General features: G+C 49.5%; 5 protein-coding genes across 5 annotated transcripts; 3 read left to right on the top strand and 2 right to left on the bottom strand.

Moving 5' to 3' along the window:
- Nucleotides 1-12,371: 12,371 nt before the first annotated feature.
- BKA55DRAFT_628459 (uncharacterized protein) lies at nucleotides 12,372-15,502 on the top strand. The gene is made up of 6 exons (XM_046196898.1): nucleotides 12,372-12,837; nucleotides 12,894-13,258; nucleotides 13,353-13,692; nucleotides 13,749-14,068; nucleotides 14,124-14,483; nucleotides 14,548-15,502. Exons 1-6 carry the CDS (start codon nucleotides 12,664-12,666, stop codon nucleotides 15,173-15,175), a joined length of 2,187 nt encoding a protein of 728 aa, XP_046041398.1. The 5' UTR covers nucleotides 12,372-12,663; the 3' UTR covers nucleotides 15,176-15,502.
- Nucleotides 15,503-15,821: 319 nt separating this feature from the next.
- On the bottom strand, nucleotides 15,822-16,703 carry BKA55DRAFT_720340 (uncharacterized protein; the record flags this gene model as incomplete). Its single annotated transcript, XM_046200989.1, has 2 exons — nucleotides 15,822-16,530; nucleotides 16,590-16,703. Coding segments are annotated over 2 exons (327 nt in total), but the record flags the coding sequence as incomplete, so codon positions are not given.
- On the bottom strand, nucleotides 16,424-17,209 carry BKA55DRAFT_263070 (uncharacterized protein). Its single transcript, XM_046185432.1, has 2 exons — nucleotides 16,590-17,209; nucleotides 16,424-16,530 (listed from the first exon to the last, which is right to left on the bottom strand). The coding sequence occupies exon 1, from the start codon at nucleotides 17,063-17,065 to the stop codon at nucleotides 16,829-16,831; it is 237 nt and encodes a 78-aa protein (XP_046041396.1). The 5' UTR covers nucleotides 17,066-17,209; the 3' UTR covers nucleotides 16,424-16,530; nucleotides 16,590-16,828.
- A 1,774-nt stretch (nucleotides 17,210-18,983) lies between these two features.
- Nucleotides 18,984-19,235, top strand: BKA55DRAFT_487331 (uncharacterized protein; the record flags this gene model as incomplete). Its single annotated transcript, XM_046186234.1, has 2 exons — nucleotides 18,984-19,043; nucleotides 19,098-19,235. Coding segments are annotated over 2 exons (198 nt in total), but the record flags the coding sequence as incomplete, so codon positions are not given.
- Nucleotides 19,236-20,142: 907 nt separating this feature from the next.
- On the top strand, nucleotides 20,143-22,724 carry BKA55DRAFT_586218 (uncharacterized protein). The gene is given in 5 exon segments (XM_046194539.1): nucleotides 20,143-20,615; nucleotides 20,626-20,631; nucleotides 20,675-21,090; nucleotides 21,160-22,283; nucleotides 22,337-22,724. 5 exon segments carry the CDS (start codon nucleotides 20,176-20,178, stop codon nucleotides 22,427-22,429), a joined length of 2,079 nt encoding a protein of 692 aa, XP_046041394.1. The 5' UTR covers nucleotides 20,143-20,175; the 3' UTR covers nucleotides 22,430-22,724.
- The last annotated feature ends 6 nt before the right edge of the window (nucleotides 22,725-22,730 follow it).

Here is a 22,730-nt window from a genome sequence, read left to right as displayed (position 1 = left end):
GAAGACGAGCTTAAACGATTCGTCGAGATCGTAGAGCTTGGCGCTACAGGAATACCCCTGACAGATTCGACCCCCGAGGAGCTGGACGAGCTTGCGTCTTCACTTGTGAGTCTACTAACATCAGCAGCAAAAGCGTCTGGGAGGCCCGCACGGAAAGGCGGACGTCCGGCTCCCTGGTGGACGGAGGAGTGCGCCGACGCCGCGGCTGCTTTTCGAGCCATCAGAAGAAGCTACCTGCTTGGCTTCAACCAGGACGTTCAGATCGCCAAAAGAGGCTTTCATCATGTGGTCCGTCGGGCCAAGAGGCGCTATTGGCGGGACCTCATCGATAGCTTCTCCAGCAGTAGCGCTGTTTTCAAAGCTGTCCGGTGGCTGAAATCACCGGGCGCTTTTCAGCCTCCGCCCCTACAATTTCGCGTTGCGATGACTAATCCTTTTGTAGCCAATAGCATTCTGCGACTAGCGTATAGATAGATTCTTTAGCCCAGCACGTCCTGTGCCCCAATAGGGGACTTTCTGGGCCTACGGCCCCCCGGACGAAAATATACATAACATAACATAACATAACTAGGATTCGATTCGATATTCGCAAGGCTTGTCATCGAATTAATTGTTCAATTCGATTTCCCTTCGTAAGATGTCCATCCTTAGTATTAGAGAAGTGACATGGATGATAGTGTTGCATAGGTAGCCACAGGAAACCGTGTTACGATTACGCGTGAATCTTCAGAACAGTGTTACAGGTCTAATGCAGGGTCAGCTGATCTAGTATCATAGCCTCGCTTCTTTACTTATAAAGAGGAGAGCAAGAAGACAACGATTCCGATAATCATTAGATTATGAGTTACCTGGGGAGAGCGCGCTGTCCGACACTTTCAATATTGACTTATAAGTTCATCTTCAAACATTATCACTGATACCCTTACTCGATCACAGACTAGAGCATCACCCGATGATCTGCCCTTCGAATCATCTAGCTTCGACGTCATTTTCCGCACCACTCATCCAGAGAAGGCCAAACTAGGCCCATCCGGAAAACGAAGACGTCTGGTAGTGTTATGTATGAATGCCTTCATTGTCCCCCAAGTAGCCCATGATCAAATGGAAAGCGTGGCAATGCTATTTACTACGCGAAAAGGAAACATGCCTCTATTCTTCAGACGGAGGCCAGTACTGTAGACGAGCACGACTCAGACATTACTACGCGGCCATCAAAGCAGCCTCGGATGGACAGTTTTTTTCACAGTCGGCCATCAGGTACCACTTTATGCCGCGTCTTTAACCGACAGCAATATATAGAATCGATTGTCGGTCTTCTCACACGCTGTCGTTTACCATTCTCCGCGGTGAAATGGGATGAGATGCAGGATATCGTATTGGCATGCAATCCGGCTATTGAGGAACTTCCCCTGATGTCCCGTGATACAGCTATGCGTCGCATTACCACTACTTTCGACTTATACCGATCCCAATTGAAAGCAAAGCTTCAGGCGTCCGTATCGAAGATCCATCTCTCGACCGATCTCTAGACATCGCCTCATCGTCATAGCATTTTAGCAGTATGTGCTAGATAAGTTGATAATAGCTATCAACTTCAAAATGCCCTGCTAGCTAAGTCTGAATGTCGATACAGCCACAGTGGCGAGCGTCAAGCAACTCTAATGGCGGAAGCAAATCGGCTATCATACCGGCGATAATGCTACTTCAAACGATACCTGTTTAAAGCATCTCTCTCAAATGCTACAGGATAAATACAATGCATCTTATTTAGGACGATGATTAATAGGTAGTTGGTTAACTGAGTCTAGGTATTTTTCCATCCCAACCAGCGTCGAATCCGACGCATCGCTCAAATCATAAATCTCTCCCTTTAAGCCTTCCTCCTTGCGTCCTCGAAAGAAGCTTTACGCGCAGCACTTGCCGCTGCTAGCGACGTAACCGGCGCCGAGATGTACGAACAATTCTACTTCACATTATATGATATATCCGCCAATGAGCCAGCATCGCGGTCTGAAGCTTCGGGACAGCAAGAACAGTCCTCTAGTAAGATATGGAAGGGAGAGGCTAAAAAGGCCGCTCGGAAGCCCCCCGATTACAAGGATGTCAAATTCAGAGGTTGGCAAACCATCCCGGCGACGTGTAAACTACATAACATTGCGGTCTGACTTCAAAATTCATCTATCCACAGTGATCTATGGGAGGATCGAGTAGGCTTGCGGCTTGGGATCGATAACGACACCCGATGGAACTCTTGGTATGGGCTGATCGATAATCTTATCCGAAGACAATCACAGATCAAGCAATTCTTGCTTGATTACGATAAGGAGATAAACGATGATATCCTCAACTCATCAGATTGGGATTATCTTAAAAAAACAGATATGTCCACCCATTGGCGTCGGCAACTTTATGGGCTGAGGGTCAGAATTCTACAATGTCACAAATATTGACAATTATGGATGGTTTATTACGCCACTATGAAAAGTACAAGGTTTGCTGTCCCTTGATAGACTCAAAACCCGAAGTTGGTTAATTATCCGATCTAGGGACATTACTCGAAGCCAGAGATGCTTGATCGCCGCATCTTTCATTCAATTGAGATGTTCATTCTCGACAAGTATTATACTATGACCGAAGATGCGCCTGTTTGCGCTGCTGCCCTCCTTCTTGATCCTTGAAAGCGAATCAGGTACATTGAGCTTCACTGGCCAGAGTCATGGCACGAGAACACCATCGCTGGTGACCGTACAATTTGGGAAGAAGAGTACAAAGCTCAGCCTGAGACTGGACCTGCAGAGTCGGTTGATGAGGTATCTGCTTCGAAAATGCGGCAGCCGAACGAGTGGGACGCTTTACTTGAAGAGTTGAAAGTCACCGAGGATCCGGGTGATTGTATGAACGATCTTGAAGACTTTTATCAAGTCAACACCCACCAAAATAAGTGGATCACTACTTCAATGGTGGTGTCATAAGGACCAGCGGAAGACTTATCCTCAGCTAAGTCGAATGGCTATTGATATCCTCCCGATAGTGCCTGAATCAGCTGATCCGGAATCTGCTTTCTCTGGTGGTCGACGTACTCTCTCCTGGGATAAAGAACGAATGACTTGCGAGAATATTGAGAAGGTTGAATGTATAGGTAACTAGCTGCGTGAAGGGCATATCCAGAAGGCTGCTGATGGTGGTATGGGTGTAATTACTGATACGGGTTTTGATAGTGGCGGCGATGAAGACTCTGATGTTAATTTTGATTGATTTGTGGATGTCTGACAGTATAGGTGCTAAAGTGCTATAGTAATATCAATCGTGCAAAACTGCTAGGGCGATATTCTAGCACACTTTTTGCGAATATGTGAATATGAATATGAATATTACTTTACCGCGTGATATCGCAATACGCAAGTCTGCATCCTGGTGCAACTACGAACGAGAATGGCACGGGTCAACAGGTATCTGCACAGGATAGGTGCAGTGGAGATCGAGACATGCGACTGCGGCCAGGAAGAAGAAACGGTCGGCCATTTCCTCTTCCGATGTACACGATGGGACGAGCAACGAGAACACATGCGAAATGTCGACCGGGAAATGATGGGTAATTTATCATTCTTCCTGGGAGGCAAGACGGCAGAAGACGGGCATAAGTGGAGGCCGAACCTGGTAGCAATGCGAGCAGCGATCAAGTTTGCGATAAGCACAGGCCGTCTGGATGCTACATAGACATGAAAACATACAAGGTATACTAACAAACCAAACAACATCAGCGCTGCCCTCAAATCAAACAAATCAAATCCGGGGTCATATTTGAGATATTTGATAACTCTCAAGACTGGATTTGTTGTTTGAAATATTTATTCAAATATTTCAAATATTTCAAATCTTACACTCTATGCTTCCATGCTAACATCTCCAATCTCCCATTGGACCTCGTCCCCCCCACCTATTGTCGCCCCTAGCTTCACCGCACCATGTCTGACCCAGTTCTTAAGGCATTGTAACTTCTCCAGCGTTTCCGTCGTCATCGAAAGCCTCTGCGTCGTCAGCGTTAACTTGGCTAGGCTGAACGACCTCTCGCAATTAGTCGCCATCGCCGGTATCGCGAGTATATCGAGAGCCAATTGGCTGATCATCGGGAATTGTCCCTGATGAGCCATCCACCACTCAATTGGGTCCTCAGTCTCTTGCGGCTCTAGCCGTAGATACCGCTCAAGCTCACTTCCCATCACCGTGGTCTTCGCCGTCCTGCTTTTAATCCATTGCTTGAACACGCTAGCTTCAGTTGTCTTCCTTAGTACGCTTAAGGATGTCGATTTGTCCGTGACCATCTTCTGCTGCTCATCCACCGGCCGGTCGCAGCGGTACCAACGGTCCAAGTAGTCAGACAGCCCAATCTTGGCATCCCTCACCCACACAAGCTGCTCTTCCGATGCCCAGTTCACCTCCAGATAGTTCATGCCGAGTGATGGGTGGAGGATGATGGATGCAGCGAATAACGGTGAGTCTCCAAGCTTGGTGTAGTACTCGTTTAGTTTCTGCCAGGCAGTCATGATGGACAGTCTTAAATAGTGTCGGTGATCCTTTCCCATGTCATCGATTCCTAATGATCCTGATGGCTTGCCTGATCCATCATCGCATTGTCTCGAGCCACGATCTGACAAGGGGCCTTGCCTGGACTTTCGCGGATGGATACCCGTCTCGCAATCCCTAAATCGAGCAGGAAGCTGCCGGTTACGGTCTGGTCGCCCTCGAGCCAGCTCGGCCTGCGAGTTGGTGTCCTGTCCCCCTGCCTCGTCTGGAACGGCATGATGGAATAGCTTCCGATCCTCTAGGTGTTCCAGCAAGTACTCCATACCCGCCATCACTTCCCAGAGCCGTCCGTTACCTCCTTCGCTGCCCCAGCCCTGCGTTCTCATAGTCTGTAGATAGAATGGCTCAAGAATAAGTTTGATTTCTGCCAACAGTCTCCAGTCATCTCCCTTCAGCATGTCGGCCTCCGGTAGCCATTTCTCCACTTCTGGGTGGACCAAGAACGCTCTGATGTCTCCCTGCTTGACGAGCGCTCGAGAGATCATGAGGTAAGTGGAGTTCCATCTCGTATCGTTATTCATTACGACCTCTAGCTCCGCCGTTGACTCACCCGCCAAGAGGTATTCTTGTGCTTCGTCGTTCTCGCGTGAGATCCTTTTGAAGAGCTCACACCTCTGAGGGGAAGACCTGATGAATTTGACAACATTGTGGAGCTTTCCCACCGGCCCTTTCTTTCTCCAGTGTCGTAGGTCATCCTCGCGCCGGCCGAGAAGGTTAAATACCTGCGATTCGGCCTCGAAAGACTCGAAATCTTCGCCGTAGAGAAAGGCGCGAGCAACCAGGTTCAGGATATGCCCATAGCAGCGCATACGTCTGGCCCGAACGTCCGCCAGACTCATCTCTGCGTCGAGATCTCCGTAGAAGTTCACGAGACAGCTATCGTTCGAAGATGCGTTGTCCGAGATCACGGTTCCGACTCGGTCCTCTATCTTCCATTCTCGCACAACTTGCCCGAGCGTCGCCGCAAGACTTTCTCCGCTATGACACCCGAGCTGGCGACGGAGTGCCAATAGGCGCGACTGGTGCTTGCCCTGGCGGTCAAGAAAATGAGCTGTGACTGCCATAACAGCATGCCGATTAGGCGATGTCCACAGGTCGAACCCCAGATGGATTTTAGTAAGGGCATCTGAGAGCTCCTGCTTGATCTCATCTTTCTTAGACTTGTACGTGTCATCCAGCAAACGGCCCATCGATTGCCGGCTCCATGGTATCTGGTCAGATAGGTCAGGGTCAAGCTGCCAAGCGAGCTGCTGAAAGAATGTATCGCTGAAGAAGGAAAAAGGAACATTGGTGTTAATCAGAAGTCCCAGGCTCAATTCTCGGATCGTCTTGACTCTGGCGCGCGGCACAGTACTGTACTGCAAGCGTCGTCGCTTAGGCCGTTCAGATTCATCGGTTGACAGATCTGGATCAGCTGCTTGACTGCTCTCGAAAATCCTGTGAGACCTGGCGTTGGTCAATAGTGCTCAAGCTCGCGACGTCACATTCACATTCACATACTTGCGGAGATGGTCCGCTGCCGAACTCGTAGCAGCAGCGGCGAAGAACTCAGGCTGACCCTTCGCGTCGCACAGACGACAGGCCCAGTAAGGACTCAGCGGACTGTCGTTAGTGTCAATCTCAACAAGAAAAATTCCATGGCGCTTGATCCAGCTCTTCCGACCCTTTGAGCCCTTCCGGGATAAGGACTCTTCCAAAACATATCGTTTGTTCCTCCACACTGCTCGCGGAAGATCTGCAACAGTAGGGTGGTCTGGCAATGCCGACTGCGTCGTCAGCTCGAATTGACTCGCCAAATTCCTCGGTGGTCGAAGAAAAGAAAAGGCAGAGGGTGGAGGCGAAGGAAGCATGATGTCGTCGGATTCCATCGGGTTAGGCGTCGACTCGTGGGAGGAATGGTACGCGTTGAAAGGTAAACAAACTAGCACTGACGCGACTTGATATCGCTAGGACGGGGCGTAAAAGTTAAGGAGCTACTTTCTCCCCCACCAGCCTGACAGTGGTATTGGGGTAGCTCACTAATGGAGGGCTTGATGGATGACTTTGATTGGCTGGGGTTGCTCACCAGCCAGGTTCCGGGTAAGCTGTGAAAGCGCGGTCGACGGTTTGGCAGCATGGAGGCTAGATGGCATGTTGTGTATCAAATCTATCAAATGTTATTTCAAATCGAGGACCTTGTATTTGTTTGATTGAAATAAAATTTTGGCATATTTGATTGATTTGTTTGGCAATTTGTTTGATTGGATTTGACCTGGGGGCTGCGCTGAACAACATAATACAGCAAGAACTAATATAGTACAGCCTCTAGCAGACAGACCAGGGTTCAGCCGCTGAAGATGGGACGCTGAACACTTGGAGAAGTTGGCCTTCAAGCAGGCCTGTCGCAGGGACAAGCGAGGCTGGGAAATGTGGCGGGGAGTAGGGAGTGGTGAGGTTTGAGGGTCTCAGGACCAGAAGTCGGAAAAGAATGTAACGAGATTCTGTGTTGTGGGCCCAGTGAGGCGTATCCTCCGAGGCGAAATAAATTCATTCATTCATTCAAAGAGATAGTGATTCGTCCCTGGCTGGCACGTTATCGCTGTGGAATGACGCGAAGGGGCGAGATGAACCATTGCCACAGGCTTCCGATATTGAGGACGTCCATTGGCCACTCCCACGGACTACCATTCCGAAGGCTGCCATTGGCTACTTCCCCTCCGTCGGCTCCGTGCCCACTTATGTGCAGATTCTCTCCGGACTGCGCGTCAATCACGTTACAGAGCCAGAGCCTAGCCTGAGTGTTGGCGTGAACTGAGGTCAAATGCCTATCGTTGTGATAACAAGCCATGAGGAATCTCACTTTACCTGCAGAATCCCCTAGTCTCAGTCGTCTTGCCCTCAAGGCCTACAAGAAGACCTCTTTCGTTGGTAAGTCAAACTCAGTTCCTTAAGTATTCACAATGTCTAACCGTAACTAAGAAGCGTGTTTCCACCCAGAATCGTCAAGCGCTTTAAATCGTTATTGAACCTTTTGGTGGCGCCATCATGCCATGTTTCAACTGCGAGAAACGGGGTTTGTCCTGTCTCGTGTCTCCCATGTCTTCTGGTCGATGCGACAGTTGTATCAAGGCGGATTATTCGTGCGATAGTGAAGGTTTGTCGGTTGCGGCTGGTAAGTTTCTCTACTCCCGGTGGTTTGCGTACCTTTGTTGAGATGACGTCAGCTCGAAAGGTTGCAAAAGAACAGCGTCGTCTGGAAGAGGCGGAAGAGAAGGTTGAAGGGGAGTTCATGTTGTTGCAAGCAGAATCTACTCGTATCCATAACGAAATGAACGCGAAGCTCGCGCAGATTACTCGGTTGCGCCGTCAGCGACGACAGGTCGAGTCCAAAGGTTTGGACATGTTGCGCAGAGGGCTTAACTCGATCGATGAGTTGGAACAGGCGGAGAAGGACGAGAACGCTGCTTTTGAACAAGCTATTTCTGAGGGTACTTTTCATGACTGGTCAGCGATCGTAGAACAGTCCGAATGGGATTCCCTTGGTCTGGGGCAGTTTATCGATCCACCCTTCGTTGTCGGTGGAAGTTCTTCAGGAGTCGCTGAGCATGGATGAGGTGTTTTGTTGGTTCCTATGTGTTCTCGTTTTCAGGGTAACGTACCCCACAAGCGAGTCGGACAAAATCCCTCAGCTTCCTCTTTTTACATTCAATCAATTATTTCTTAACCACGAAATATGTCACAATCAAATAAAGAGGCGGAAATTATCCTTGCCCTTCAAGCTCTTCAAAATAATCCCAAACTACGTATCAGACCCGCTGCACGGCTTTATAAAGTCCCTCCTAGTACCCTCTATGATCGGTACCATGGGAAACCTTTTCGAGGCGATATTATCCCTAATTCACGAAAGCTATCTAATCTAGAGGAACAAACTATTAGTGACTATATTCTCGACCTAGACTCCCGAGGACTTCCCCCGAGACTTCGTGGTTGCGGGCCAATATCATCTCACCAGCTGGTACCAAGAAAGCAATCTCCCAGGCGATTGGGCTACCGCTACGACCCAAAATGGCTGAACTGACAACAAGACAGACCTTGAGTGGTTAAAGCACTTTGACCGGCATACAAAGACCCGATCAAATGGTCGCCATCGCCTTCTGATCCTCGATGGGCACGAAAGCCGACTTTTCCCCAGCATTTTACGCCGTCTACCAAGCCACGATGACAGAAAATAATATCAAGAGAGGTTTTAGAGGGGCCGGATCTATCCCTTTGGACCCGGAAAGTATCATATCAAAGCTTGATGTGAAGCTACGGACCCCAACGCCTGTTGAGGAGGAAGCCAGCCTACCCGGTCCTTGGGCATCAAAGACCCCAAAGACAGTCCTCGAGGCTAGCTCTCAGTCTGAATACATAGCAAGACGAATCAGAAGGCATCAGAACAGCTCCCCGGCATCGATTCTTGAGGCTCTTAAGTCATTTTCTAAGGGAACCAAGGCAATAATGCATGAGATGGCATTATTGAAGTCTGCGATGCAGATCCATCGACAGTCAAATGAGACCCTTAGCCAGCGGCGAAGAGCAAAAAGAATGCGCCTACAGAATAGAGGGAAGATGGCTGTAGAGGAAGGAAGGGAAGCAATCGATCAGATGGATACCAATACGCAGATACAGGCTGAATCGTCGGGAAGTAGTGGTCGAGGAGGGTCGGCGCGACTGAAGGAAAGGCGCTGTGGAACGTGCGGCAAGGCCGGCTATAACACAAAGACATGTCAGATAGTTGTAAGGGTAAGTGGGGAAGAGTACAGTAATTGATTTTAATAGATGAGATGCTTTGTTGTGTTTTTATCCTACGGTTTGTGTCGAAGTTTAAAAATCTTTTGTCCGACTCGCTTGTGAGTACGTCATTTGTATCCGAACGTCAGCCACAGCCAGCCATTTTCGGCAGTAGTACTCACAATTGAGAGAGCCTCAAGGGCACGACGAGGAAGTGACACATACAAGGTACGACTTCTTGTAAAATCAAAAGATACATCCAGCATGATTCTGTTCCAGGGTCTTTGAAACGATTGTTAGTACCAAGTACGAGGATACGGTCAATCGTCCGATTGGCGTAAGATGGTTATTTATGTGTGGTGAGAACTGTTCCTCGTTAGTTTGGGATGCTTAGACCAGATATTTGCAATTGGAAGCCAATGATCAATACAGGTGGTATCCTAAAACTTTTCATGGCACGTGAAGAAGGGTATTAGAAATCCGACTCCGATTTGTGGGGACTCGTCGCAATATATGAAGCGTGGAACCTACGGTGGCGATGTGTTCGCCTGGGTGACTTCCTTTGGGTCAAGCTGGATGGGTTCTCTACTGTCCTTTTCGGTGAGCCTAAAATCGAAATTGTGGTGTATAGCGATCGAGCAGTATTGTGTGCTCCTTATTGGCCGCGGCCCCCATTTATCTGCGTCATGAGCAAACAAACACCCCGCGATTCAGGATTCCTATAGGACTATCAAAATGGGGCAAATTACTAGTTTGCCATCATGATGGGGAGGTGTCCAAATTTGCGGGGGAACAAAGTGATCGTCAATATCCCTTATCTCTTCAGGCGGCATAAAGCTCCGGCGGGGTCACGACAGGGGTGTAGGACCTATCAAAATGAGCGCTACTTGAAGTACATTCTCACACACCTAAATTTGCGTGTGATAGAAGTACCAGCAGTCAGCCGTGTTACAAATAGCTACATCACATACTTTGCAGCCGTACACGGTCTGCACCCTTCGTTCATTTCCTGATATCGGCTGTAGATAACCTCCTTTTTCCTTCTTCCTTTTAAAGGGTCGGGCCTGACCCTGCCGGAAGCCTTTGCAAGCTAGGCAGCTTGAATGTATGCCCCGATGGACATGATTGATATCTCTTTGTAGGTGAATTTGCCGTGCTTCTGTATCCTCGATGTCTTCTTCCATTCCTGTACGGCCTCTCTTCCTTATGTGACTTTCAGTTGCGTATCTGTTGAAAATGGCATTATAAATGCACTCCTTCCAAGCTTTAAGCGTGCTATAGGGCTTCCAACGAGGCTGCCGTGTTTTCTTCTGTAAAATGAAGCTATTCGCAAGTGCGACTTCAAGGAGGAAAGACCAAAGCAACGCTTGCCAAGGACCGCGCCGGAATCGGTGCTGATATGTTGTATAAGACCGTATCTGATCGCCGCGGTCAACGTGATTCATTTCATCGTTATACTGAGCGGCAACAGTAGGAATAGGGATTATCTTGAAGCTATCACCATTGAAGACCTGCTGCAGGCGCTGTGACTCTGCCTTTGTGCCTCTTTTGGCGGGCTTTTTCCTCTTTTTTGGTGTGCGCTCGTGAGGGGCTCCGCTAAGCACAGTTGAAAGGAAGAGCACGATGCTGCTATCTTTCCAAGCGATTTGGATGACCTAAGGAGAAAGGAAAAGGACAAATTAGTAAGGGAAATACAGGTAAAGCTGTCCATACCTGTTTATCTTGTGTCGGGATCAAATATACCTTATTATATTGCAAAGCTATGCCGTCAGGAGCTTTTCCGGTCTCTTTTATATGCTTCATCTCGGTGGTGATGCCGCAGTTAGGGCGTGCCGTGCCTGTGGCACCGTGGCCAAGCTGCCGAAGAAGGCGGAAGAGCTGCGGCGACGAGAAGAGGTTATCCGTGAAGACGTGATGTGTCTGCGTTGACAGCCTTTTTAGTAGGTGAACCACGACGCTTTGTGTATTGTTGAGAGGAATCTCGGTCCGTAGCTTTCCCTTCTTGCCATACGGCGTTGGTGTAGGTAGCTCGACTATAACAGCCTTATATGGTGATGCCTTCACGTGCCAAAGCCACTGCAGAAAGAAGCCCTGTTGGGCGATAACCCAGACTTTGAACCCCACGGGCGTGGGTTTATTCTTGACGACTGTTGTCTCTTTTGATCTGCCTGTAAAAGGGATCATACACTCATCTACAGTGAAGTTAGTCCCTGGAGAATAGAGCTCGATAGACACGCTTTGTATGTGATTAGACCACTCTTCAGCCGCTTGGAAGGTCTTTGGAAGGTCGCTCTCATCCCTCACATCGAGCTTGGTGTAGTCAAAAGTGCGGAAATACCTCGTGATCAGCTCGAACTTCCGTAACGGCATGAACTTGATGATTGAGTGAAGAGGGCGCTGATCTCCTAGGCTAGGGGTCTTCCAATGGTCTTTGATCGATATTTCCCTATGAATTCCTAGGTAAATAAGGACCCCAAGCCATACATAAGCTGTTGCAGTAGAGATGCCTTCCCACTTGAGAATGCGGGGCTGTTTGGAAAGGGGGGTATTCCAGTTGTCAATAATGCCATTTTCAAGTAAGTGAGTGACCCAGCTGTTGGTGTATTTAATCCATGACTGTACAAGGGAAATAGGTACGAAAAGCTGGAATAATTCAAGTGGTTCCTTGGGTAGAGGGTTGATCTTGAAATCACGATATTCTAGGTTAAAAGGTTGAAAATCATCACCGCAGCCCTCTTCGGGCGGAAAATTAGGCACGCCGGTGGGGTCATCAGCCGCCCTCAAAGGCGGGGTATCAAAGCTGTGATCATCTATATAATCAGGTATCTCTTGGGAGCTCATCGTTTTAATTAAGACGCGTTAGGGTCAATTTGTATGAGGATTTTGATGATTTTGGCTGTGTTGAATGAAGAAGCTGTCTGACGAGAACTTCACGTACCCCGCAGGTACTAGTGTTGTTAGTAAGCAATGTGGGGCGAGTGACCTGCCGGAGCCTTATGCCGCTCAAAGAGATAAATAAGCACCCCGCTTGACAGGCCATCGATGGACCCTCATAGGACAGCAAATCGCCAGTTGTCGCTGGTCATTCAGCCAATGAGACCCCAACGGAGGATCCGAAACTATCGAGCCAATCATTGGGCGTGTACATTTCTCAGAAATCACGATTATCAGGGCCACGTGAATCCCACTCGAGGACAGTACCTGGCAGCCTGGGGCGCAATGTATCTATCCATCATAATTACCTCCTAGTTTTACCTATTCGACGCGATCGAAAGATATCTTGTTCCTCGGCTATAGCCATCCCCAGCTAGTATCTAACCCTCAGCAATGTCTAAGAGATACCGTCAGCTACTCCCTACCCCGGATACAGACGGCGTAGCATCCAACTCGCACCCTTCTGGATCTTCTTCTACTTCCGGATCCTCAAGTAGTGAGCCGTTCAAGCGACAACGGACCGGAACACAGATAGCATGCAACACATGCCGCAAAAGAAAGATTCGAGTAAGCTGCATAAACACCAACTTCATCATTATCTTTATCTCAACATTGGTAACTAGTGCGACGGAAAAAAGCCTCATTGCGAGGCTTGTCGACAACGAGGCGTACAAGAGCTATGTGTCTACGTCGAAAGCCACATCCAAGGCCAGACGAGCAAAGAAACGGAGCAAATTCTTGACCTCTTCGACGTTATGAAGTCAGGACCCGAGAGCCAGGCCATCCACGTCCTACGAATTCTACGATGTCACAGCGATCTTGACACAGTCTTCTCAATAATCCAACCGAGAATAAGTCCAACACGACATATTTCTAGCCAAGAGCGGACTCGTGGGCCTACTCGACATTTAGGTTTAGAGTCTGAGCTTATGGCAAGGCATTCATTATCCTTCCCGTCGCTCCAACCCCTCGAGACTAGTATCTTGAAGTCAGTTAAATCACGCCGAGGCAAACCCCAACATTCAGCCTTTCGTTGTCAAATTTCAACTTCCTTCTTTTCAGTTTCAGCTGACGCCCTGTAGGGCAGTTCTCAGCACTGGCCGCATATCAGCCACCGACAGCGAGAACGCTGGCTCGCCGTTTGACTTCGAATCCAATCCATTTCAAACCCATCATCCTCGGCAATATCCAACACCGATCTTACGCCCTTGTGACGAGCGATTGGAGAAATTGAACATAAGTTTCTGGACTACCGTGCCTATTCCTTCCGATTTGGCTGCCAAGATTATATTGTTATACTTGGAAACAGATCACCCCCTGCTGGGTACCTTTGATCCGGATCTATTTGTGAATGACTTGATTAACTGTGAAACGAGGTTTTGCAGCCCATTTCTACTTAGTGCCGTCATGTACTGGGGTTGTGTAGGTCGCCTGAACTACTCATAGCAGCATCTGCCTCGCTGACACAAATACAACAGCAAATGTATAGTGCGCTCGATCCGACCGTCAAAAATTATACGCCTCAGTTCAGTGACGAGACGGAAAAGCGTTGGGCAGAAGACAAGTCGACAGATTCTCTTTTAACTCTCGCCGGAATACCGTTGCTAGGCTTGGCATATCTGGGCGATGGAAAAGATCATTATGCCTTGACGTATGTGTCAGAAGCAAACTCCATGGGAACACGTATGGGCTTTTTCGGAACCGAACACACTGTTGCAATGCCCAAGGTACGAGAAGTAAACTCTGAACTACATAGTGCAACATCCTATGCCGCCTGGGGCAGCTTCAATTGGGTAGTGTAAGTTGATACGCTGAGAGTAAGCGCCGAATATCCAGAGGCTTAACATCGTCAGGCTTATGGCTCTATTTTACCAACAGCCCGGCCTTTCATACCCTGAACACCCTCCCGTATGGCCCATACCGGGAAATGGCTGGCATGAAACCTCTGAAGGCAGCCCCGAGTCTATCCGCCAAACTTTGCAGTCGACCTACATGGGCGACACATTTCCAGTCCTTTGCCGATTCTGGCGAATAATCCACCAAGTGACTTTGCGATACTATCGCGATCAGCCTTATCCGCGCGAGGGCCTGAGCGATCATATCACACTTGCATTTGCCGAATACAAGTATCGCGAGCTCATAGCTTGGGCAGAAACGCTGCCACCGTCGATGGTGCGCTCAGAACAAAGTCCACATCATGTTCTGATCTTTCAGTATGTTGCAATTCTTTGTTCCTTTCTGAACGAAGTTCTTAAAAGACTTCTAACAGTACGACAGTATCTGGTTTCACGTAGCAATTCTTAGTATCTTGCACCCCTTCACGGTTCGAGCGAGGGACTCTTCGAGGTCTTTACGATTCAAGACATTTCCTTGTAAGAGGAGCTCGCCCGATGCGGCTTATAAAGCGTCTGTAAATCAACTCAAGCGCCTTATAGTGGTATACCGCAAGAATTATATGTCTTCAACTTATACGATGCTATGGCATACAGGCCTGATTCATGTCGCAAACGCTAATCTTGGCGCCACAAAGGACCCTACTTGGCGTTTCTATCTCTTTTTCTGCATTCAATGCTACGGACGTCTACGGCAGGCATACCGCTTTGCAGAAGCCATCGGCCGAAGTTTACTATCGATGGCACTGCAGCAAGGCGATTTACCAGCGAGCGAGGCGCGACACATAATGGAACAGTTCGAGGAAAACCGGTTAATTAACCCATCATATGACATCCGGGCCACATTTATGGCGGACTTGAACCTTGCCATGACGAACCCTTCGGAGGCCAGCGTGGAGAGCCTGGCCGACAGGTTTGATGATATAGCGTTATTCCAAGAGTTTACGAATGCGGGGGGCTCAAGCGAGGACGAGCAGATGGAATCGGATGACAATGCTTGGGATACGCTGTGAAAATCCTTTGCGGTGGAGGCACGCGGTGTGTTACGGTTGATCGTGGTGAACCTTGCAACAACTTTTAGCTTGGGGTTGTTCTCAATAGTCCTGTGTCGTTCCCAGTCAGTCTCTGGATCTGTTGGTATCGCACGATGCCGGATGAGGCGTGTCTCAGAGCTAATGCCGGACACATCCACCCGGGATCGAGCATCGGCGTATCACCATGTTTGTTCTTTGTCTCATCGCACTCGTTTTAGTCAGTCCTTTATCACAACAGACCGTTCAGTGTAGCCTCCTCCTCCTCCTCTTCCTCCTCCTCCTCCTCCTCCTCCTCCTCCTCCTCCTCCTCCTCCTCCTCCTCCTCCTCTTCCTCCTCCTCCTCCTCCTCCTCCTCCTCCTCCTCCTCCTCCTCCTCCTCTTCCTCCTCCTCCTCCTCCTCCTCTTCCTCCTCCTCCTCCTCCTCCTCCTCTTCCTCCTCCTCCTCCTCTTCCTCCTCCTCCTCCTCTTCTTCTAGTAGTAGTGCGATTACATGTAGCAGTTGGTTTGGAAATAAGTTCTCTCGTAGTGCTATCAATCATTCATTCAGCCATGCTCTTGAGAAGGATCAATTGAAACAGAGTTAGAAGAGACAAAGAATGGCATTCTGTTCGATACAGCTAGCACTACAACATGTCGTTCTGACGATGCTATCCGCAAAGCGATGGGCTTAGCTGGGCACGTTGATGGAACATCTGTACCTTGCCGGCTGAACATTATGTCGCCATGCACCTGCAGGTTTGTTGTACCGCCGCCATCCATCACACTGACGAATAAGCAAACATATTCGCGAACAGGAGAGAAGCAAAATTAGATACGCTCTTGCCATTTAACTCCATCAACCATCAAGACCATTCAATCCCTTTTATGGCCGACAGGGTTCTGCCGGTTGCTTTTCGACAGGGGAGCTCTATTCTAATATGAAACACAAATCTTTATACCGTGCCGCCTACTTTCACACTTTCCCTTTTGCTTCCTTGGCCCTGCGCTCCTCGCGCTCACTGAATCGATCCCCAAACAAGTCAAAATGGGGTCTCATGACGATGGTATACTTCACAAGCTCTTCCATGCAATCAACGAGGCGGTCGCGGTTTGAGCTGGCAAGCATACGGCTGCCCTCAGGCTCAGATGTGAACTGCGTGTATGCCTTTGGCACCGAGCTCTGGTTGGGAATGGCAAACATGCGCATCCACCATCCGAGTATCCGAAGCGAGTCGACAGCGTTGAAAGACTGATCCTTCGCTTACTTGGGCAATGGCCAAAGTTCTTCCATGAGTAGGACGCACTGAGCCGGAGCATAATGGGATCCAGTCAATCTGCTGCTTGAAGATGCCCGTCTGTGACGTTGATTAGGTTCATATTTCTGCACATATTAATCACAGCTGAGGGGGCCAACCAAGTTGCCATGCTGCTCAGGGCTAATCCATATATGCCCGTCGCTCCACTTACTTAATTCCCGCAATTCTTGTACTCTGGGATGTTCACCAGATTGTGTCGGTCTTCCGGGTATCTGCGCCACTAATTGTGTATTCCGTGCTCATCTTCTTCGTCACGTTATGGATCAGCTGACAGCTCAGCTTCCGGTTCTCCATGGTGGCTACGCAGAGCTTCACTGCTGCGAGCAACAACTTCGAGTTAGCTATCGCCGTGGCGGTCGCGACCTTTGGCCCCAACAGCGACCAAGCCCTGGCATCGACCGTTGGGCCGCTCATCGAAGTCCCAGTCTTGGTAGGCTTGGTGTATGCCGTTCGCTGGATGGCCAACAGATGGGGTTGGAAGTAAAGGGATGAGCCAGACTTGCATCGACAACGCGGCTTCGGGGATCTGGTGAAAATGCTTCCGAATGTCACTAGATAGACTATTTAGGCTCATGTAATCTTCTTGGCGTGAATTCTCTGAGAATCGAGCAATACTAATATGCTTCCAGTGTTCTCTTAGGTAGCAAAACTCAACATACTCGTCGACGTGCGCCTAGTCGAGATGATCCATGAGCCGAAAGATTTTCGTGTTCTTGACAGAGCAGCTGCTATCTCCATGACACCCCAGGGCCAAACGAGCCCACGATGGATCTGTATGGTTGTGAAGTTCGACGAGCCATTTTCGCCGCTTTGTCGCACGAGGTTTCTAGCGGTTCCGAATGGTTAGAAGAATGGATGATGGAATCTGATGAATCGAAAGAGTCAGAGAGCGGAGAGAGCACGCCTGTTTGGGCTGAGGAACTATCAGCAGTTGTGTTGTCAAGCCTGTTTGCCGCATGCATTTGATGGTGAAATCCTTGTTCCTCTACTTGAAGTATGAAGACTCCTTCATTTTCTTCTCGGGTTGTATCGATTCGATCGATGGCTCGGTAGATGACGGCTGTTTTCGGCCAGGCGCCGGCAGAGTAGGATTTGACAACACCGACGCGAAGATCGGCACCGGGTCTCCAGCCATGCGTAATACAGGCCCAAAGGAGCTCTGGGACGGATCATCCGTCGACAGACTCTCGTTTGCGTTATTCCAAGTAATAAACGTCCACATGTGTTGCATCGGTGTCGAGCATTCAATGCCTGATGATCTTCCTCGGGGGAGGGTAGATATCGCTCAATTTCATCTTCCGAGACCCTGTACACGCCAAGTAAGCTCCTTAGGCGTTGATTCTTGGCGTTGACGGCCTTCAACGCCGGGTACACGAAGAAAAGAAAGCATTTATTTTTCATAAACTCGATATACTATCGGGCTAGCCTGATGCCCTTCTACCACGTGAACTCTTATTTAATTTAGTCGAGTACCGAACTTGGATCGTGCCCTGGGAACGATGAGGAAGGGCGCGCTGGATCTCTGCCCAAGAATGGCCGCCTTGTCTCATCCTGCGCACAGCATCTTCCTCTTCTGACGTCCACTTATCACCAGGCGATCTTGTAGCCGAAAGGGAGGCCTGAGGTGGTCCTCTTCCCTTTTTAGGATACGATATGGACCCATCATCACACAGCTGAATTGAGTCAGGGGTCCATTCAAACTGCAATTGAAACGTCATCTTGCCGCTCTCAGTGATACGCTTCAATGAAACATCTTTGAGAGGCCATTCCTCGAATCGAGCAAGAAACGTGCTAGCGTCGGAGGAGACTGGTCCTGCTTGTGATGGTACTGGACTCTCACTACCGCATACTGATGTTCGACGCCCTCTGGGTAGTGGCGCGGTACGTCTTATCGATCGTCTCTGGCGAGAGCTCCGAGCACTGGCGGGGGTATTGCGAGTCGAGGTTGAGGGGATGGGGACACCCTGCGACGCTTGCGACAATGCAGTTCGTCATCTTCGGAATCGTCTCCAGAATCATATCCTTGAGCCTCTGACAACGAAGGGCAATACTCCTCGTCATCAACAACTGTAATGTTGAGACCATCTACGCTGTCAGACCCAGCGCCGTCTACATCGCTGTCCCCATCTTGCACCGGCGTACCACGACCAATATCGACTTTCCATATCACAGGTTTGCTGCAAGTGCAAGCCGTGTTGACTATATCTTTCGATTCCATCCTAAACGCGACTCTACCATCTTGACTGGGGATGCACCACTACCATCGCAACAAGAACCACAGCAAATACAACCAGACATAGCGCCATGCTTCAACTGGACATTTGACAGGATGCTACAACAGTACCCCCTAGGCATCTCCATCGAAACTAAGCGTCACGGTGGCGACCTAGCCAAAGGCGAACAGCAGCTCGCCATCTGGCACGCAGCCCAATGGGAGTTCCTCCGCTCACGCGCTGGTCCTTCTGCCGTCGATGAACTTGGTTTTCTTCCTGGTAGTGGTACAAGGCCGCTCGTGGTCACTTGTTATCACGACCTGGAATCAAGCTATAACAGTAAGTGTATTGTTTATTTGAATGTGAGGAATGTGTATTGATATTTGTGGATAGACGGTACTACCGAGTGTGGAGTTTGGAAGTACGGATTCGACTGTTGGTGTGCTTCAGGTCATTGCTGGGTTACGGAAACTGAGGGCTTGGTCGATGGATACGCTTTGGCCGTGGTATAAGAGGAATTTGCCCGAGCTACGGAACTCGACTGCTGACAACTTATCTCCCTACCATACATATGACTATAATTGATAATGAAGAGCGATTTTGTGCATGGCAAACCGCTAAAACATAAATAGAGTGGTCTTCTGTTACGACCCTAATCAAGCATGTAGACAAGAAATGCACCGCATTTCCACTTCTGCACCAATCAAAATCTCCATATTCTTGCCCCAAATTTCTCCCCTGGAAATGCGCCCCGTTTCCAGATCACTGTTGAGAGTCAAAATCAGGAACGGGCCCCGTTCTCATGTAGCATAAACCTTGCTAGAATGGAGACATATGATTGGATGAAAACCGGGAACGGCCCCGTTTTTGTATTTAATACTTGAGTAGGATAGGATAGGGGGTGTGTCACGTTGTGTATTTTACATAATGGGGCGTGCGATCGTTATAGCAGTGATACTCCAGTCAGACCCCAGTATAAAGATGTATATGGGACTTAGAGCGGGGAAGCAACTCAACCAAGAACATACACACATCCAATAAGACACATTAGAGAACCAGGACTCGTGACAGGCTCCTGGATTATCATCATTTGTAACAGTCTTGCTAGGTCATGACTTTATTTGCCACGTAATGTCTCGCCGAGGGGTGGGTTACATTGGCTGAAAAGCGCCACGCCTCGCTAAGCTAGGAAGCTTGTGCATTAGCTGCTGCTCATAGAATTCTATCTGTTCTTAGAGTTGTCGAAATGTCGTCAGCGGTTACCGACTCCACTATATAGGCTGCGCTGGTCTCCGTCCACCGGCTGCTGCATCGAAAGTCTTGCCTCATATCGCTGCTGCGCCAATACCCCTCCGCATTATTTCCCTCCGACTCCATGTACACAATCATACCCGTCTCTTTTCCATAGAAAAAGTTCTATAGAATAGGTTGAGCTTCTTTTGACCCCGACCGTACTCCCGAGGTCACCATCATGGATTACACGTCGGGCCTCATACCCTTGAACCAGGTACATAAGCCGCCGTTCACCATCGAAGCTCCCGGATACGCGAAGGTCCCCGGCGAGACCGTCCCGCGTCGCCACCCCCGAGCCAAGGACGGCCTCATCAACCGTCCCGTCAACGACGTCCACACCGTATTCGATATCGTCCGCCGCAGCGCGCGCGTCTACCCCAACCACCGCGCAGTCGGCTCCCGGGAACTCGTAAAGTTACACAAGGAGAGAAGGAAGGTCCAGAAGAACGTCGAAGGGGAGATCCAGGAGCTCGAGAAGGAGTGGCAATTATTCGAGCTCTCCAAATTCTCTTACTTGACATTCAAGGAGTACGAGCAGCTTGTGCTCCAGGTCGGCTATGGCTTGCGCAAACTGGGCCTAACGCCGAAGCACAAGCTTCACCTCTTCGGTGCCACAAGGCATGTTTTTCCTGTGGTTAACCCACGCCGGATTGCGCTCACAACCTCCTTAGCATAAGCTGGATCTCCATATCCCATGGCTGCGCCTCCCAGTCTATCACTATAGTCACCGCCTACGATACACTCGGCGAGAGCGGCCTTGAGCACTCCCTCCTCCAGACTAAGGCCGAAGCTATGTACGTCGACCCTCACCTCCTCCAGACTGCTGCCCGCCCCCTAAAGAAGTCCAACGTCAAGACCATCATTGTCAATGAGCGCTGCATATTCGCGACTGGGGATGAGATCGAAAAGTTCAAGCAGGCCCACCGAGAGTTCAAGATTCTGACTTTCGAGGAGCTGCGAAAGATGGGCGAGGACAACCCGCTCGATCCGGTGCCGGCAAAAGGCCCCGACCTTTGCTGCATTATGTACACCTCCGGCTCTACCGGTCCTCCCAAGGGGGTCTGTATCACGCACGAGGCGCTCGTTGCTGGAGGTATATTCTCAATCCTATCCACACACTACTTGCCCTATGTACAGACTTGACTAACTCCATCGGGTGCAGTTACCGGTCTCTATACCTGTGTTGAGGAATGCGTTAGCGACAAGGAGGACGTGCTTGCCTACTTGCCTTTAGCTCACGTCTTCGAGATGGCACTCGAGAACCTCGTGTTGTTCATTGGCGGAACCCTTGGATACGGTAACCACAGAACACTCGCCGACTCCTCAGTGAAGAACTGCGCTGGTGATATGCGGGAGTTTAAGCCCACTGTCATGGTCGGCGTTCCTCAGATCTGGGAAACCGTCAAGAAGGGAGTCATATCCAAGCTCGACGCCTCTAGTCCTATCATCAAGGCGCTTTTCTGGTGCTCCTTCAACTATAAGACTTTTATGTCTAAAAATAACCTCCCAGGAGCTGGGATATTTGACGGAATCGTCTTCAGTAAGGTTCGAGAACTTACTGGTGGCCGAATTCGATTCACCATGAACGGGGCTAGTGGCATCTCCGATGACACCAGGCACTTCCTGTCCATGGTCCTCGCCCCTATGTTGGCTGGTTATGGTCTCACTGAAACTTGCGCCAACGGCGCCTTGGGTTGCCCACTTGAGTACTCACCCAATTCAATTGGCCCCGTCCCTGCTGCTATTGATGTGAAATTGGTCTCCATTCCTGATATTGGATACTCGACGGACGCAGAGGTCCCTCAGGGTGAGATTTGGCTCAAGGGTGTTCCGATCATAAAAGAGTACTATGACGACCCCGAGGAGACAGAGAAGGCCCTTACTCACGATGGTTGGTTTAAGTCAGGTGATATCGGCGAGTTCGATGAGAACGGCCATCTGCGAGTCATCGACCGAGTCAAGAATCTCGTCAAGACGCAGGGCGGTGAGTATATCGCCCTGGAGAAGCTCGAGTCAGTCTACCGAGGCACCCAAACCATAACCAACATTATGGTACACGCCGACTCTGAACACTCACGCCCCATCGCCGTCATCGTACCCAACCAGACAGTTCTGGTAGAGAAGATTAAGGGCCTAGGCGTAGATGAGCATAGCATGCACTACACCCCTAAGGTCCACAGCCTCATCCTCAAGGATCTCCAGACCGCCGGCAAGCGCTCTGGCCTAGCCGGCATGGAAATTGTGTCCGACATAGTTATCACCGATGAGGAGTGGACCCCACTAAGCGTAAGTCTCAAACACCTAGACCTGTATAGGTGCAGCCATTGACCTATTTCCAGGGACTTGTCACTGCCACGCATAAACTGAACCGGAAAGTCATTCGTGAGAAGTTCAAGAAGGAAATCGACGAGTGTCTGAAGAATTCGCCCTAAAAGAAAAGAGATAAAGCAAAAGGATGGTAGCATGCAAGGGAGAGGAGAACAATGACACCGCTATTATGATTCATACCCTAGCTCGAATGCTTTATGTGCCTGTATGGTAACTTTAAATGTTCACTCGCCCCCAATCACGCATATAACGTAGGTAGACTTTGCATGATAAGGACCAGGGCCCATAAACAATTTGGCTACAAGGATTCGCAAGGTCTACCATCAGAGCATTTAGCGCCGGGCGAGCAGGATGATCTAATAACGTTCTACATCACGCGAATACACTACAAAATACAGAATTTCT

The sequence above is a fragment of the Fusarium redolens genome (genome assembly GCF_020744475.1).
Source record: "Fusarium redolens strain MPI-CAGE-AT-0023 chromosome Unknown BKA55scaffold_33, whole genome shotgun sequence".
Taxonomy (NCBI): Eukaryota; Fungi; Ascomycota; class Sordariomycetes; order Hypocreales; family Nectriaceae; genus Fusarium; species Fusarium redolens.
The sequence above is the reverse complement of the archived record's forward strand: the minus strand, read 5'-3'. Positions and strand labels throughout refer to the sequence as shown.